Below are 16008 nucleotides of genomic sequence, written 5' to 3'. Positions count from 1 at the left end.
GTGTGTGCACTCGGCACCTGGTAAGGGTGGGGGGCTGTGTTCCCACAGGGGAAGGGCTGGGCCCCGATTAGTTCATGCAAGCAGCAGAGCGCGCTGGCCGAGTGCAGCCTGGGCTTTAGGGAGTCACTGGGCTAGATGGAGGTGCTGGGGCCCTTCCAGCAGACTAGGGAAGGCCTGTAATCGGGTAGGAGAGGGGTCTTTGGAAAGGCAGCCAAGCTGTGGACGGATGATGGGGCTAGATGGTACTGTGAGGTATAGCCAAGTGAGAGGGATACAGTGATAATCTTGTCCACAACACTTTACAATTTACAAAGGGCTTTCCACTTTCTCAAGCATGCTTAATCCTCACATCAATCCTGTTTAGGGGACACAACTCAGAGAAGGGATGTTAGTTGCCCAGAGTCAAACAGGTAGAAAACCAGGACTGGAGCCCTGGCCTCTCACGGCATCCAGCAGTCTTTCCACAAGGAGTCAGGGCTGGTCCCCCAGGAGCCAGAGGAGCAGGGAACAGGTTGCACCCCCTGGAGCCACCAGGGTAGCACTTACTCAGGGCAGCACCGTGGTGACGCTGGTGAGCACCACGTGCTCGGAGACTTTGGAGACGGAACATCCGCTCTGCAAGGACAAGGACTTGTGCCTGGCAGAGGAGCGGGGACTGGGGACCTTCAGAGAGCTGCAGGGACCCAGGCCAGGCAGGCAGCAGGAGAAGGCAGCTTTAAACTGCTCCCGGAATTTGCCTTGGTTGGGAGACAGAAGACAGCCATAAGGAGATGTATGCAGCAGGAAGGGGCCTTGGGCCCAGGGACACCCACGCAGCTCAAGCCAAGCTGCCTGTGAGGGGTGGGAGGGAAGGTGGAGCTGGGATGGAGAGAGCCCCAGAGCCACCTCATCACTGCTAGGGGGAGAGAGCAGAGGAGGCCCCGGAGCAGGTTCCCAGGGAGAAATGCAGTTTTTATCTGATTCCTTGACTGCGCTCTGGCTCTGAGCCCAGCTCTAAACCTGTAATCATGGCGTCTGGCTCAGGGGCCTCAGCTCATCTCTGCCCTCCTGGGTGTGTAGGCGGAGGGACTTCAGGCTCAGCTAGGCTTTCCCCATCTCTGTCCCATGGTAATGAGAATGACAGCAGCAGCAGCCCTCACACCAGGCACTGTGCCGGGTGCACCCTGAGAGACTGGGGTCTGTATCCTCACTTCACAGATGAGACACACAGAGGCTTGTCCAAGGTCACCAGCTAGAAGTTAGCCATGGTTCTAACGCTAAAGCCCTTTGCTTAAGTGGGAAGCAAGTGGGGAAGGAGGGACTACCACAGCCATCTTGTTCAGCCAAAGGACACCAGGGAAACAGATTTTACCTGGAACTGAAACCTCCTTGATCATGTTTCAGCATCCCACCGGCCTCTCCAGCGCCCAGCAGAGGGCCAAGCACACAGTAGGTGCTCAGTAAATGTAGGCCAAACAGGAATGCACCATGCCCTCTGCTGCAGCGCTCATCTCTTCTGCTCTCTGAGCTGGAGACCACCTGACCAGCCTCAGTCTCACTGAGGTTGTAACATTGACCCCTGCTCCCTTTCAACCTTTTCTTGAAGATTATTTGTGTCCAGGCTTGAAGAGTCATCTGGACCAGTTCTTTAGGCCTTGAGTCAAAAGTCTGGTTATTCACACTGTTGCTGGGCTGGGCTGGGGGTTGGGCATGACCACCCAGAAACAGAGGTAGAGGGAGGGCATGGGGAGCATGGGACAGCTGAGAGAAAGTCCCAGTTGGGGTGGGGGACAGGGAGGCCTGGATTTCCAGAATGGGGAGAGGAGGCCTGGTGCTGGAGGAGGGTGGATCTAGGGATAGATCCCCAGATTCTGGCCCCTCTGCCAGTGTGTCTGGCTGGGCATGGGGAAGCCCTCCCCCTGCCCTGGGCTGCCTCTGCTGGTGACCCTCCTTTAGCCCTGATGCCTCAATTATGTAGTCATCCCTCAGGCCCTCTTCCCACAGGCCTGTTCCCTCTGCCCAGACAGGCTGATTGGAGGTCCTGCTGTGCATTCCCCTGGCAGGGGTGGAGATGAGCCAGCCTAGCTGCTGCCCTTCCCACCCACTCCCTGGTCTGCATAACCTGCCAAACTGGACCCTGGATGCTGGTCAGCTTTCTTTGGCCAGGGTTGGGAGCGTGGCCAGTCTCCCATGCAGACCAGGGCTCCTGGGTGGGGTTAAGTCTTCTCCCTGAGTGGGAGTTGCCAGAGCAGAGTCATGACTCCCAGGAAGGAGTAGGTGTCACGTCCCCCCTGCCATCCTTTATTTGGTCTGGATTGGGGGTGGGGAGACTGTTGTCCTGGAGACTACTGCTGCCCTCGGTCGCCCACCTCCCTCGCCCACTCACCACTGAGGAAGTTGTAGATGATGGGGTTGGCGGCGCTGTTGGCGTACACCAGCCAGTGGGAGAAGGTGAAGCAGGCATACACGGCCTCTCGGTCGCTGGCTTGGTGGAACATCCCGAACACCCTAGGACCAGGGCAGGACAGTCAGAGATGGGGCAGATGTATGTATGTCTTTATGTGGTGTTGCTCATAGAACTCAAGCTACAGGGCTGTAAAGTACAGGAGTTCCCACTGCCCCTTCCATCCGATTGGGCCTCTGGGTCTAGGGTCTTGACCACAGTTTTGGGTTCTTGAGCACAGAGAGTATGACTATAGTGGGTCTAGGGACAGGCACAGGGCACATCTGCTCAGCCACTGGCTGTCTGATCCCCTTGGTCTCCCTATCCATGCTCTCATCCATCCTCACAGCAACATGATGAGCTAGAGACACTATCCATTTTTCAAACAGGCTCAGAGAAGTCCAGTGACAGGCCCAAGATTACTCAGCCAGGAAGTGGCCAAGCACTAACTCCCACTGGGAACTTACTCAAATAGCCCATGTTCTTTCCCTGCACCCCGCAGTCTCTCGCTTGCCCTGCCCCTGTGCTCCCTCCGCTCAGCATACTATCCCTCCTGTGGGGCTTTGTCCCTCCCTTCACTTCTCTGCCAAATGTCACTTCCTCACAGAGGCCTTTTTTTAAAAAAACACATTATGTTTTTAAAAAAGATTATTTAAAAACCCACCAGCCCCCATCACCGTCACTCTCTATCCACTTTCCCTATTTTTTTCCTTCAGAGCAGTTATCACTGCCTGCATTATAATAGATATTTACTTCTCTCTCCCACTGGATGTAGCCTCCACGAAGGCAGGGACTCTGTCTGTGCCCTGTTCACTGTGGTCCCAGCCCTACCATCTGACAATCGAGTGAGTGGATGAGAGAATTTTCACAGTAGCTCTAGGAGGCCAGGACTGTTAGTATTCACATGTTACATATGTGGAGATTGAGGCTTAGAGAAATGCCCTGCCCCAAGGGCACACCATAGCTTTGGGGTGAAGCCAGGTCTTTCTCCAAAGCAGAAAGAGCTCCTTCCTCTGACCCCCTAACCACCCCCTCACCCATCACCTGTCCCTGAGTGCTCTCACCTCTTAAGAACATTGAGGACGCTGATGGGCAGGTAGCAGAGGGCAAAGACCAGCAGCACCACCATCAGCATCTTGGCTGTCTTCCTCCGAGCCCGCATCTGCTTCACCTCGGCCAGGAAGGCCCGGGCCCGAGGCGGGGGCTCTGTGCCCAGGCCCAGGCCCTGCCCCGGCCCCTCGGACCTGTCTGAGGGCCGCTTCCAGTTCCTCACCAGGGCCGAGGTGGTGCCAGGGATCTGTCCAGCACACAGAGAGAGCGGCGGTGGGAGGAGCTCCTGGGGAGGTCAGTCCCTTTTGCTGGGCCCTACTTTGGGCTGGACTCTGGGGCAGGTGGAGGTGAGCAAAGGGAACAAACCTTTGCAATAGGAGGGAAACTAATATTCATGATAGAGACCAACACTCTGGATTGAGTGTGAACGACCTACCTTCATTTTCCATTAGCTCTCTGTGAGAACCCCCAACATGCCTTTGGGGAAGGTATTATTGGCCCTCAATTACAGATGAGGCAACAAACTCAGCGAGGCAGGGGACCCTTGACAACATCCTCCCAGCGCCCATCCATCCCCCTTGGATCACCACCTCCATCTATGGGGGTGGGGTGGAGGTGAGTTGTGCCTCCTCCTGGCCCACGCCTGCTTGTGGGGAAGCCTTGGCAAGGGCTGAGCAGGTGGACGGCATGGAATGGCCTGGGCCTCAGAGTACAGGTCTCAGCCTTAGGTCGGTGCCCATAAGCCTATGACAGTTCCAGGCTCTTGGAGCAGCCACAGATGTCCTTGAAGCCTCTCCCACCACTAGATACCTGAATCACCCCACAACAGAGATGAGGCTAGAGTCCAGGCAACTTGGGGTCTAGGGCCAGCTCAGCCATTCCTGGGCTATGTGACCTTGCTCAACTCACTTCCCTTTTCCGAGCCTTGGCTTTCCTGTCTGTTAGATGAGGAGAGTGACTGCTGCCCACTTGACTGGGGGCTGTGAGGAGCAGGTGACTTAAAGGCTGGTGGCCTGCATGCTCTCATTGCCCAAACAGTGGCCCAGGACTCAGTCCTGCTGTGCCAGAGGGCCTCTGAGCACCCACCCTTCCCCCACAAAACCCCCCATAAAACCTGCTGTGGGTCGGTTTGTAATAGAGGAAAGAAGGCAGGCCCTGGATCCAGAAAGGCCCTGCCACTCGTTGGCTGTGGCACCCAGGTTGCCATCACTTGACGTCTGTGAAGTAGTTATATTGCTGCTTCAGTCAGAGAGTCGTGAAGACATGGTGAGCAAAGCGCACCATTTGGCAAGCAGTACGGAGGCACCATTGTTGTGGTGCTGAACTGAGCACCGGACTCCACCGATCTGGGATTGAGTCCCTGACCTTCCCCACCCCGGCTGAGGGATTTGGGGAAGTTGCTTTGCCTCTCTAGGTCTGTTTTCTCATAGATTAAGTTGGGGATAATGCATGGTGGTTAAGAGAATCCAAGACTAGCTGAAGTGCATGGTACAATCAATGGCAGCTACTGATACTAGGATGGTGTTAGTTGCTATTCAGTTCCAGGGTCGGCTATAGCGCTTTTGGCCTTGAGTTTGAAAGTCCCTGGGCCTTCCCTCCCTCTGCCTGGTTGCAGCCAGGATGGCATGTTCTGAAGGCAGAGGACTGTCTACTCCCTTATACCAGTACCCTATCCCCTCCCAGTCCAGACAGTGACACCAGAGTGGGCCTCACCTGGCGACCCCAGAGCTTGCGGAAGATCTGGAAATACGCCATGGCCATGAGGCCCAGCGGGGCCAGGTAGGTGACAATGAAGAAGCAACTGTGGTAGATCTTGGGATAAAGGTCATCTGCAGGGGCCAAGAGATGCAAAGGTTGGGCCCCCAGCCTGCCCTGCTCAGCAGGGCCACCTGGCCCTGGCTATGGCCAAAGCAAGCAGCTGGGCCCCATGCAGGTGCTCTTGAACCATGGCAGAGAGACCCTGGAGTTCCCCAACCTGAGGGTGTCCATCCTGCGGGACCCCTAGCAGATGTCTATATTAGAGGAGGTAGCCACCCTGAAGGTATCGTCGGTAGATGTCTACTCTAAATGTCCTCTCAGGAGACACCCACCCTGGGTGCCCTGACAGATGCCTGCCCTAGGGGATGTGCCCCAAAGGTGCCCCCTCCAGGAGTGCCTGCACAAGGCTACCCCATTACCTGCCCAGCGTTCGTCGCAGACAGAGAAGAGCCGGGTGCGGTTGGCGAGCTCGGGCAGCACGCTACTGCATTCCATGACAGCAGCCTGGGGCACCATGACAGCCAGCGACACAGCCCAGATGCCCAGGATGGAGCCACGGGCACGCCGGGCGGTGCTCTTGAACAACAGCGGGTGGCAGATGGCATACCAGCGGTCCAGGGCGATGAAGCTGAGGGTTAGCACTGCCACTGACACAGACACAGCCTGCCCCGTAGAGACACCACGTCAGTCCTCTCAGGGATCACCCAGAGGTGTGGAGTGAGTGAGGGGCTCAGCCCAGAAATACTGGACAGCCAGGTGCAGTGCACATCCTGACTCCACCACTTACTGGCGCAGATTTGGGCAAATCACTCACCGTCTCTGGGCCTCACCCGTGGGGTGGGAATATAGCATTTGCCCAGCAGGGTTCTCATGCAAAGAAATGCAATTGTGTCTGTCACTGTGGGCTTGCGCCTCTCTCCTCCACTGTGTGCCGTGTACCTGGAGGTGACTGTGCATGTGTCCACATGGCTGGCTGTCTGTGTCTGTGGCTGTGATCGGGGTGGGGTGGGGATCTCTGTATGAGTATGTGGGGCTGTGTCTGTGGCCTCCAGCTTCGGGCTGATAGCCTGCCCTTGCTGACAGTAGAGGATGACACCACACAGGTACTGAGCCACATGTCCTGTCTGAAAGGCAAGTCTGAGGGTCACCGAGACTTATGTAAGGCCATGGTTTTTGTACTTGGTGTGACAGGAGGTGATGAGGGTCACCTGGCAGAGCTCACCTGTAGATAGGGGATGACCTTGCAGAGGGTGTGGCCAAAGAGCCAGGACTCAGTGATGTCCACTAGCAGGCTGGCTGGCAGGCAGATGGCCGTCACCAGCACATCCGCCAGGGACAGGTTGACGATGAAGTAGTTGGTGACCGTCCTCATGTGGTGGTTCCGCCACACGGCCAGGCAAACTGTGGGGCCGGGCAGGAATGAGGTAAGCCAGCGGCAGAGCCACGCCCCCCTAGCTCTTCAGCAAGGCCCCCCCCCAAACACACACACACACACACACACACACAACCCCACGTCCCAAGGTAGAGGCTGGGGGAGGGGGAGAGAAGCGAGGCCCAGGACTCCTTCCAGTCCCTCGGGGAACCCCGCAGCACCACAGGGACTTGGGGACCTACCCAGCGCGTTGCCCACCAGTGCCACGAGGAACACAGCCACATACGCTGCGATGAGGACCCACTCGTATTGCTTCGGGTACAGATAATCGCGCCACAAATAGCGGAGAAACTCGTCTTCGTAGTCGGGAGGCACCGGGGACGATTCCCCGCTGCCAGTGGGGACCCCCGTCTGGGTCCCTGCGGTGGCCGAAGGCTCCATGAGCTCAGGAGCCTCTGCAGCCCAGGGGCATCCTGGGCTCCGAGGAGTGAGGGGAGCCGGGCCGGGCCTCAGCCCACTTCCCTCAGGGAGCCCGGAGTCTTGCACCCACGTCTTTTGGGGTCCCAGCCGCAAATCTCCTGAAGGAAGGGAGGGAGCGAGGAAGAAAGGAAACATTAGGGAGCGTGCCAGGCAATTTGCATATAAACTCCCTCTTAATTCTCGCAGTTCTGTGCTGTGGGTTACGGTGGAGAGAGAGCTGGCTCCCTTCACCCTCGGTTTCCGCATCTGTTCAATGGGGTAATGACCATACCTGCCTAACAGGACTGCCGTGGGGAGTGCTGAGCTCTAAAGCATGCCTAACGCTTTACCCAGAAACTTGCGCTGGAAGCCGGCTTCCCCATCACCAGGGAACCCTGCTTTGACAGGAGGAGATGGAAGATCAGAGAGGTTGAGTCCCTTGCTCAAGGTCACAAAGCTACCATGCCAGGTGTGTCTGAATCCTCCAAACACCACAGATTTGAGAGAGGAAGCCATCCGATTGCAAATATTCTCCCGTGAATCAGTTCACGGGCCTGAATCTATGTTTGAAAGAGTCAAGGGAGGCTTTAGAGACCCAGGCCCCGCCCACCAGACCTGCCAGACCCTCCCCGGTGGACACACACACACACACACACACGCACACGCACACGGTGGGGGAGGGGTGCAGGAAGGAACTGACGACCTCCGGGGGAGAGGGGAGAAAGCCCCTCTTGAATCCCCGGGGCCGCGGTGCGCCCCGCCGCCGCCAGGGGTCGCTGGGGGCCGGCGCCCGACGCTCCCTCCATTCACAAATCCGGCCTCGCTCCCGCCCCTCCTCTCTGGCTCAGACCCGTCCTTCTCCCGGGCTGGGCAGGGACGACCCCGGACTTGTGTAGGAAGGTTGTCGGGCCCTGGAGACCCCTGGGAAAGGGGAAGGGGGCTTCCTCACACCCCCACCGAACGTCGGCGGACCCACTCCTTGAGCGGGACCTCCCTGCACCTCGGGAGCTGTGAGGGGCTGCGTGGCGGGGCGGGGCCGGGGGGAGCGAGCGCTTTAGGGGTTTTGCAGGAGCTGCCGGGAGGCAAGTCTGCCGGGGACTCAGCTTCCCAGCACCCAGGTTATCCCCCAGGACTCTTGGCCCCGCCGAGGTCGTTTGGAACCCCCACCCCGGGTCTGGGGGTCTCCCACGCCCCGCACCTGTTGGCTCCGGGACCCCGGCGTCCTCGGCCGCTGATCCCCCGACCTTGCACCGGGGACTTCGCCTCCTGCCCCAAAGGCCGGGTTCCTAGGGGTGCTGTGACTCCAACGCGGGCTGTGGCAGGCGCGGGCTCCGCTGGGCTGCGCGCCGCCGGGAGGGGCGGCCAGGGCGGGAGAGGCGGGCGGGGAGGGGAGCCCCCCAGCAGGGCTCCTCTTCGAGTCTCCCAGCCTGGAGACCCAGAGGGCGGAGGGAGGTGCGCGCTCCGCCTCGCCCCCCGCTTCGCGCTTCCATCACTTCATTCATGCGTCCATCCGCTCATTCATACCTTTCGCAATCGTTCGACATTTCTGCCTCCTGCCGCTCCGCACTCAGAGCGCACCTACTGTGTGCCGGCCGGCCCGGCCTGGGCAGCTGCGGAGAGTCACGGTGCAGAGGGAATCCCAGCTCCACCTCTCCCCGCCGCCTCGCCTAGCGAGGACGAGGGTGGCACAGGTGGGCACAGGGGTGAGACGGCGCCTGCACCGCCCCCAGCCAAGCCCTGGCTGCGGCTGCCCAGCTAGCTCCCAGCGATGCCCATCTCCCAGCCCTCATTCTATCTGCCCCCCAATCCTTTCTGTTCATACCTACGTTCCTCCTCCCACAACAGTGAAGGTAGGTGGGGGCAGGAAGTGGGGAGTCAGAGGGCCTGATTGTTCCAAAAACATTTACTAAGCAGTGTGCCTGGCAATGAGCTACAATAATTCAGCTGCCATTTATGTAGCCCTGGCCATGCGTGATCTCATTTAATCAATCCAGTGAGATAGTTGTTATTGCCCCCATTTTACAGATGGGAACACTGCACCGACATGGTTCAGCGACTTGCCCAAGATCACACAGCAGAGGCACAGCTGAGATTCAAGTCTGTGCTTCTCTCCAGGTCTATCCCCCTCCTCATCAGACAGAGGTGCCCAAGCTGGCTGGAGGCAGGTGGACTCACAGCCTGGCACGTCCTCTATGGTGTGAGGAGAGCTGCAAGGAAGCCCAGGGGGGCTGTGGGGCACAGAAGGACAGAATGTTCCAGCCAGGGCATCAGGACAGGCTTCCTAGAGCAGGAACCTGTACACACAGACCTGAAGAATGAAAAGGTAGCCCTGCAAGGGGCTTGTGGTAGCAGCAGAGAGAATTCAAGTTAGAGAAAAACAGCAGGTGCAAAGGTGTAGAAGTCTGGCCTTCTGCGAAACACAGGGAGTTGAAGTGTGACCTCCAGGACAGCAGGCAGTCACCTTGGCCATCCCCTGCCTTAGGAAAGGACCTTCCTAGCACATCAGACCCACCCTCCTCTCTCACCTTTGGAGACTCACCCTTCCCTCTTGGGAGGTGATGCCAGAGATGTAACCTCCATCTTCCCTGTTGCAGCCAACGCCCCTTTCAGGGGATCCGGAGCTGTGCTGTTAGGCATGGTGTGCGTGGGAGGGGAGCTGGGGCGGCACAGGGGGACGGGCCCAGTGACCTCCGCCTCTCCAGAGCAGGAGGGAGGAGTGAAGGTAACCCTAAGGCACAGTGGATGACGTGTCATACCATCCCCCTGGTTGCAAGCTCTGTCCCCCCTGCCCGAGGTGCTGGCAGAGGTAGGGGAATGGATGAGACGACACAAGAGAGGGATGGTTAAGGTGTGTGTGTGTGTGTCCATGTCCTAGCTCTTGTGCCTGCTCATGCATGTGTGTGTTTAAGTGTCTGTATTTAAGTAAGGGCTGTGAGTGTGTGCCTGGGGAATCCATGTGTGTTTGTGTCTCTGAGTGTGCTTATGGGTAGGGGACAGGTTCTGGGTTAATGACAGGAGGGGTCACCCTGGGTGGGCCATGTGTTTGTGTCTATGAGGAATGTGTGTGTGTGCAGGTGTCTGTCTCTGTGTGTCTGGGTGTGCAATTGTGACTGTGACTAGCGTTGGCCTCCCAGTGCGTTCCCTGTGAGTGTGGGGATGTGCTGTGGGCATGCCTTTGTGTCCATGGCTCTGTGAGCGTGCGTATGTGGAACTTGGTATGTCTGCCCCCACAGGGATGACTCATGCAATCCCCCCACCTAACCCCCGATCTGGAACTCCTCCACTGTTTGCTGTCGGGGATGGGAGGGGGCTGCAGAGCCCGGTGGCTGGGAGGCAGATCATGCGGGGCATTCAGATGACCAGCTGCAGCAAACAAGGTGCAGCTGTGCTGTGAAAGGTGCAGACCCGGGTATGTCTGCGTGGGCGGACGGTGCCAGCTGAGCCCAGCACAGCCCAGGCCTAGAACCCAGCCCACAGTTCAGAACTCCACAATTCAGGCACCCTGGGCTGCAGTGAGCAAGGGGCTCCACAGGTCCCCCCAAATCATTGTACATGGGGTGCATGTGTCTGTGTGGGCGTGGAGTCATGGCTGAGAATCCACCCCCTCACCCACAATATCCATTTTGACAGAACCAGTCCCATCTTACCTTTAGAGGTATCCCGACTGTCCAACCCCTCTTCACACCTTGGTACCCAGAGATGGCTGCTCCCAGAGCAAGGGCTCATGAGTGACTCCTTCTACCCTGAGGCAGCTGGTCTTTCTTCCTCCCCTGTCAGACCCTGGCCAGGCAGGAGGCTCCGAGTCTCCAGCTCCCTCTGGTCCTGTCTCTCTCAGCCACGGCCTGAGGGTGAGATAGGCCAGATATTTGGCCTAGATGGGCATGAGGGAGAGACCCCAGCTGTATGCTCAGAGAAGACCTGGGGCCCAAGGGGAGGGGACAGTGATGTTACAAAAGACCGACAAGGAGCTGAGGTGTCTTGGCCCTTGGGCCCAATAGCACTGGCCTCTGGGAGCTCCTGGCAAAATGCCATGACCGTGGGAGGGACCCAGGGACCTCACGTCCTCCATCTCCAGGCTGGGCACTCAGCCCTGACACCTCCTCCACCCAGGGAGGGTGGCCTGAAGCCCTGGCTGTGACCGAGCTGTCTGTCACCCGGTGGCCACATGACCTCTTGTTGATCTAATCCTGAGCCTCTGAGCCACAGATCCCTGTCATATCCATCTTTGAGTGTCAGCCCCGGCACTGGCCCCAGGTGCTATCCCCTGTCCTTTCCAATTCCAACGTGACTTACAGTAACCTCTGTCTGGCTAGGACTAGAGTAATCGAACTGTAATTGGGTTTTCAACTTGCTGATGCTGCCACAGGCCTGGGATGTGGATGGGAGCTCTCTGGGCAGGGCAGAGGTGCTTTCCAGAAGCACAGAGATCAGAAAACAAGTAGACACATGGGGTGGGGTGAGGGAGGGCCAGCAGTGACAGGGCTGTGGGCCTGGAAAGGGGGATTCTGAGGGCTGAGTCTAGGCAGGCCACTGAGGCAGTGGGGGCGTTTTGGTCCTTGGGCCCAACAGCACTGGCGCTTGGAGCTCCTGGCAAAGTGCTGTGCCCATGGGAGGGAGACCTCATGTCCTCCATCTCCAGACCTGGTGCTCAGACTTTGTGCCTCTTCTCCCTGGGGAAGTCTGGCCCTCTTTCAGGGTTTGAGTGGCTTGAAGGGGGCCAACATCTACTGAGAGAACCAGGGGCTCAGGGCACAGAGTCAGGCATCTCGGTGGCTTCATAAGCCTGACAGCGTCTTCAAGCCAGGGGCAGGGGTAAGAGGGAAGGGGCTGAAGACAGCAGTGTTCTATCTGTTCACTCACTTAGATAGTCATTCAACAAACACTGGCAGGTGGGCTGCAGAGATGGGGGCCTTGATGGTTATGCTGGGGAGACCTCCTGTAAGCAAATGGCTAGGGGTGGGTATGAGATGCATTAGGGTGGAAGCCTGTGGAGTCAGGGCAGGGGTGGGGGGCAGGTTGGGACTTGGGCCAACAATAACAGTGCATGTGAACCCAAAGGAAAAGCAAGCCAATCCCCTGGTCTGTTAAGTCTAGTGTTGAAAGGAGGTTAGGAGCTCAGGCTTTGGGGCCAGAAAGGCCTGGGTTAGACGCCCAGCTCTGCCACTTCCTGCTGTGTGATCTTGGACTAGTCACTTCTCCTGTGATAGGCTGGGTAGTGGCCCCCAAAGATGGCCACATCCTAACCCCCAGAAACTTTGATTATGATACATGGCAAAAGGGACTTCACAGATGTGACCAATTTAAATATCTTGAGATGGGAAGATTATCCTGGGTTATCCAGGTGCATCCACTGTAATCTCAAGGCTCCTTACAAGAGGGAGGCAGGAGGATCAGGAGGAGAAGATGTGATGGGGAAGCAGAGGTTGGTGATGCCAACACTGGAAGGGGCCACGAGCCAAGGAATGTGGGTGGCTTCTAGAAGCAGGAAAAAACAAAGAACAGGTTCTGCCCTAGGGCCTCCAGAAGGAACACAGCCTTGCCAATTCCTTAATTTTAGCCTCCCAATCTCATTTTGGACTTTGGAACTCCAGAAATGTAAGAGAAAAAAGTATGTTGTTTTAAGCCACTAAGTTTGTGATAATCTGTTACAGCAGCCGTAGAACTCTTGTACAGCCTCTCTGAGCCTCATTTCACTGGTTAGAAGGCAAGACCCTCAGGAGACTTTGCCGTATCGAGTTGTGTAAGGGTTCATGCAAATGGCAGGTGCGCAGAGAGGCAGGCGCTGGGCACCAGCAAGACAGAGATTCACACATCCATACATGTGCTATTTTTAAAATAATTTAATTTTTTTTTAAATAAGAGTGGTCATCATGGGAAGAATCAGGACTTTGTCAGACATCCTTATGGCTATCTTGTCTTTATTTTGAGTCATATATAGTGCAGGAGGCTGCTAAAGATCTAAATCATAAAATAAAAAGTAATATTAGTAATAAATGATGACACGGTGTGGTTATTTTGAAATAGGAACACTCAAGGGGAAGGAAAAGGAGAGGCCCGATTTTCCTGGGAGGGTTGTGTGTGGGGTGTGTGTGTGTGTGTGTGTGTGTGTGTGTGTGTGTGTGTGTAGACTGGTGGGTTTCTAACTATGACCTGGATCATTTTTCTACCTTTGGAGTTCCAACAGCCATGTCCACGCTAGTGCTCAGGGCTGCGGGCACACCTCGGGGCGCCGCACTTCTGAGCATGCAGGGCAGGAGGGCATGCTTCAGGGGGCAGCCTCAAATATAGAGAGCCCTCTGTCTTTCCGTTGCTTGTGGCCATTAGGTGATGTCAGCCTGCCGTCCTGGTTAGCAGACCTTCCCTGTATGCTCTTCAGTTTCCGTTGTGTGACCAGTTTGCATTTTATTTTTTCTCTCCCACGTCTTGCTGTTCCTCTGAAGAAGCCCATCTTTTGCCATCTCGAATTGAGAACCCAGACTATTTTAGCAGAACTTCCTGGCCGGTGCCCACAAGCACAGCCACCTGTCCCTTGAGAGTCAGGAGCCCTTTCAGCCTCTGGCTCCGAGGCCAAGTGTGCGCCCTTCAGGGTCCTTTCCTGTAAGGCAACCTTAGGCACACCGGGCTTCCCCACGGCCTCGGCCAATTTTGTTTAATGGACTCTGGACTCTTTCAAAAAAACCTGACCTTTTGAATTTTGCACAGCCCTAGATATAATCCCTTTTGATAAAAGGGTCTTTGCTCCTGATTATAGGAACACTATGGAACGTCTGTAAATACGTTTTTAGAATTCTGTGTAGAGTCAGCATACACTCAAATGAAACTGGTCCACGGCAGCTGCTGTCCTCAGTACAGGCCCAGGACGGAATTCAGAAGGAATGGGGGGGGTGTGGGGGGGTGTAGGGGCTGGAATGAGTGTCTGCCCCCTGCAGACCAGTCTGGAGCTCAGACCCTTTCAACTCATTGTAAGCTGCCGCTGCCAACAGGAGAACAAAGCATGTGACTTGTCAATGTGCAGCGGGACATCACCAAGGACTGATGCTGTCTTCAGAGGCTAGCCCAGCCTTGGAGGCTCCGTGGGCCAAGTGTGCCCAGAGCCTCGCTCTTCTTGATAAACGGTTTTGTTTGCATTTCATTCAGTATCCGTAATGAAATATCCTGGTTTTATGCAGTGTCTGTTTCTGAATTTTAAAACTTGAAAATCAGTAAAGTGTTTTTTAAAAATATTATGATTGTGGCCCCGGCCAGTGTAGCTCAGGCGGTTGGGCGCCGTCCCGTGTACCGAGAGGTCACCAGGTCAATTCTCGATCAGGGCGCGTGACCGAGTTTGGGGCTCCGTCCCGGGAAGGGGGTGTGCAGGAGGCAGCTGGTGGTGCATCGCTCTCGCACCGATCCTTCTCTCTCTCCCTCTCCCTTTCTCTCTCTTAAAAAAAAATCAATAAACAATTTTTTAAAATATACTATGATTATGTAAACATTACTCTTTGCAGAGCTAACTAGCATCCTGAGAGCCATGGAGAAGAAACTGCATCTTACGGTTTAAGTGCTGCTTAAAGGGAAATGCTCCAGTCTTCAGGTTCAAACGTATTTTCTTACAGTTCCTCAGACACTCAGAGTCATGTTAAATTTTAATTTGCTTCATATTTGGAGCATGACTTTTTTACACAACTTTTTGTTCCACTGGGGTTTCTAATTGCTTTTCTCTTTTCTTTCTGAGAAAAGAAACATACGCCTTTCAAATCAGGTCATTAAAATCCTCCAGCTTCTTAATTACATTATTTGTTGAATGAAACCCATTTTCTTCTTAAAGCTGTTCTCCAAACCCTCTGACTTCCTGTTCTAATTTTGACTGATGGTTTTATGAACCTCTGGTATTTCTACTCATTGCACTCCTGGGTTAATTCCAGTGTTTCAGGAATCTGTTCTCTCTCTCTTTCTTGGGTTTTGTCTCTGTTTTGCTGGAGTATATTTTCAATTAACATTTTAAAAAGGAGTGCATGGAAGGAAAGCTTTCTGAATCTTTGCATGCCTGAAAATGTCTTTAATTCGTCCTTAGGCTTACCGAGTGGGGAGACCGAGCTGAGGCTTTGCTTTAGGGCATGTGAAAGGGGTGTAGACAGGAAAGCAGATGTCCCCCCACCCCGTTCCCACCCTGGGCCAAGATAGGGGGAGATTTACTCTAGACTCCACTCTGAGTAGGAACCCTGGTCCTCTGGAGAAAGATCACTCGATTTCTTTAGAAAGTATTCTTCTCTCATTGTTTAATCTCTCCACCTCCCGATGTCTTCTCGGTGTGTGTGTTTGCAGAGGAGAGTTGGTGGCAGATGCTGGTTTGTTACCCACTAAACAGGCCTTTATTTGAACATTTTCCAGACTGTGGTTATCCTCATGCCACTGTCTCAATTTTTGCTGTATCTTATTACCTGTATTAATATTTACTTATGGTATTATTTTTCTTTAAATTGACTGTCCTAGCCTTACACTATACTGTAAAGTTGAAAGTTTGATTTATATTTATATCTCTTATTGTTTGCAAGTATATAGTTATGTTTTCTGATCTATATTAAAATAAACACAACTCTTAAGATAACAAAGGATTTTCGATTTACCACTAAATATCATCCACAGCAGTGTGCATGTACCATGCTTTGGGGAATATATCTTTAATTAATTACTGTGTTAATTACCCTCTAATCAATTGCCTCAGCTTTCTCCGTGTACCTGCCAGTCCGGGCCTCCAAGGAGGTCTGTAAATAGCCCTTCTCCTGCTCGGCCTGATTCTGACATGCTCGGAAATAAAGTAAAAGAGTAATTATGGAAGACAAAATACCACTTTTGTTGTTGCTGATGTAAAGGGGAGGCCTTAGCTTAGGGTAAGAGCTAAAGGATCCGCTAACTGAACCTCCATCCCAGCCTCCACCGACCGCTAAGAAGGGGGTTTGACCCATTT

General features: G+C 55.0%; 1 protein-coding gene across 1 annotated transcript; it reads right to left on the bottom strand.

Moving 5' to 3' along the window:
* Positions 1 to 527: 527 nt before the first annotated feature.
* On the bottom strand, positions 528 to 7162 carry HCRTR1 (hypocretin receptor 1). The gene is made up of 7 exons (XM_016219701.2): positions 6845 to 7162; positions 6453 to 6631; positions 5650 to 5893; positions 5186 to 5301; positions 3487 to 3719; positions 2366 to 2487; positions 528 to 737 (listed from the first exon to the last, which is right to left on the bottom strand). The coding sequence occupies exons 1-7, from the start codon at positions 7041 to 7043 to the stop codon at positions 547 to 549; spliced, it is 1284 nt and encodes a 427-aa protein (XP_016075187.1). The 5' UTR covers positions 7044 to 7162; the 3' UTR covers positions 528 to 546.
* Between the last annotated feature and the right edge of the window lie 8846 nt (positions 7163 to 16008).

The sequence above is a fragment of the Miniopterus natalensis genome, chromosome 9 (genome assembly GCF_054644295.1).
Source record: "Miniopterus natalensis isolate mMinNat1 chromosome 9, mMinNat1.hap1, whole genome shotgun sequence".
Lineage (NCBI taxonomy): Eukaryota > Metazoa > Chordata > Mammalia > Chiroptera > Miniopteridae > Miniopterus > Miniopterus natalensis.
This window is presented reverse-complemented; position numbering and strand designations above follow the sequence as displayed.

Coding starts and splice junctions, on each gene's coding strand:
- HCRTR1 (XM_016219701.2), bottom strand. CDS start 7,043: ATGGAGCCTTCGGCCACCGCAGGGACCCAGACGGGGGTCCCCACTGGC. Junction 5,894..6,452: donor AGGTCATCCCCTATCTACAG/GTGAGCTCTGCC, acceptor TCTACGGGGCAG/GCTGTGTCTGTGTCAGTGGC. Junction 738..2,365: donor CATCTACAACTTCCTCAGTG/GTGAGTGGGCGA, acceptor CTCCCAACCAAG/GCAAATTCCGGGAGCAGTTT.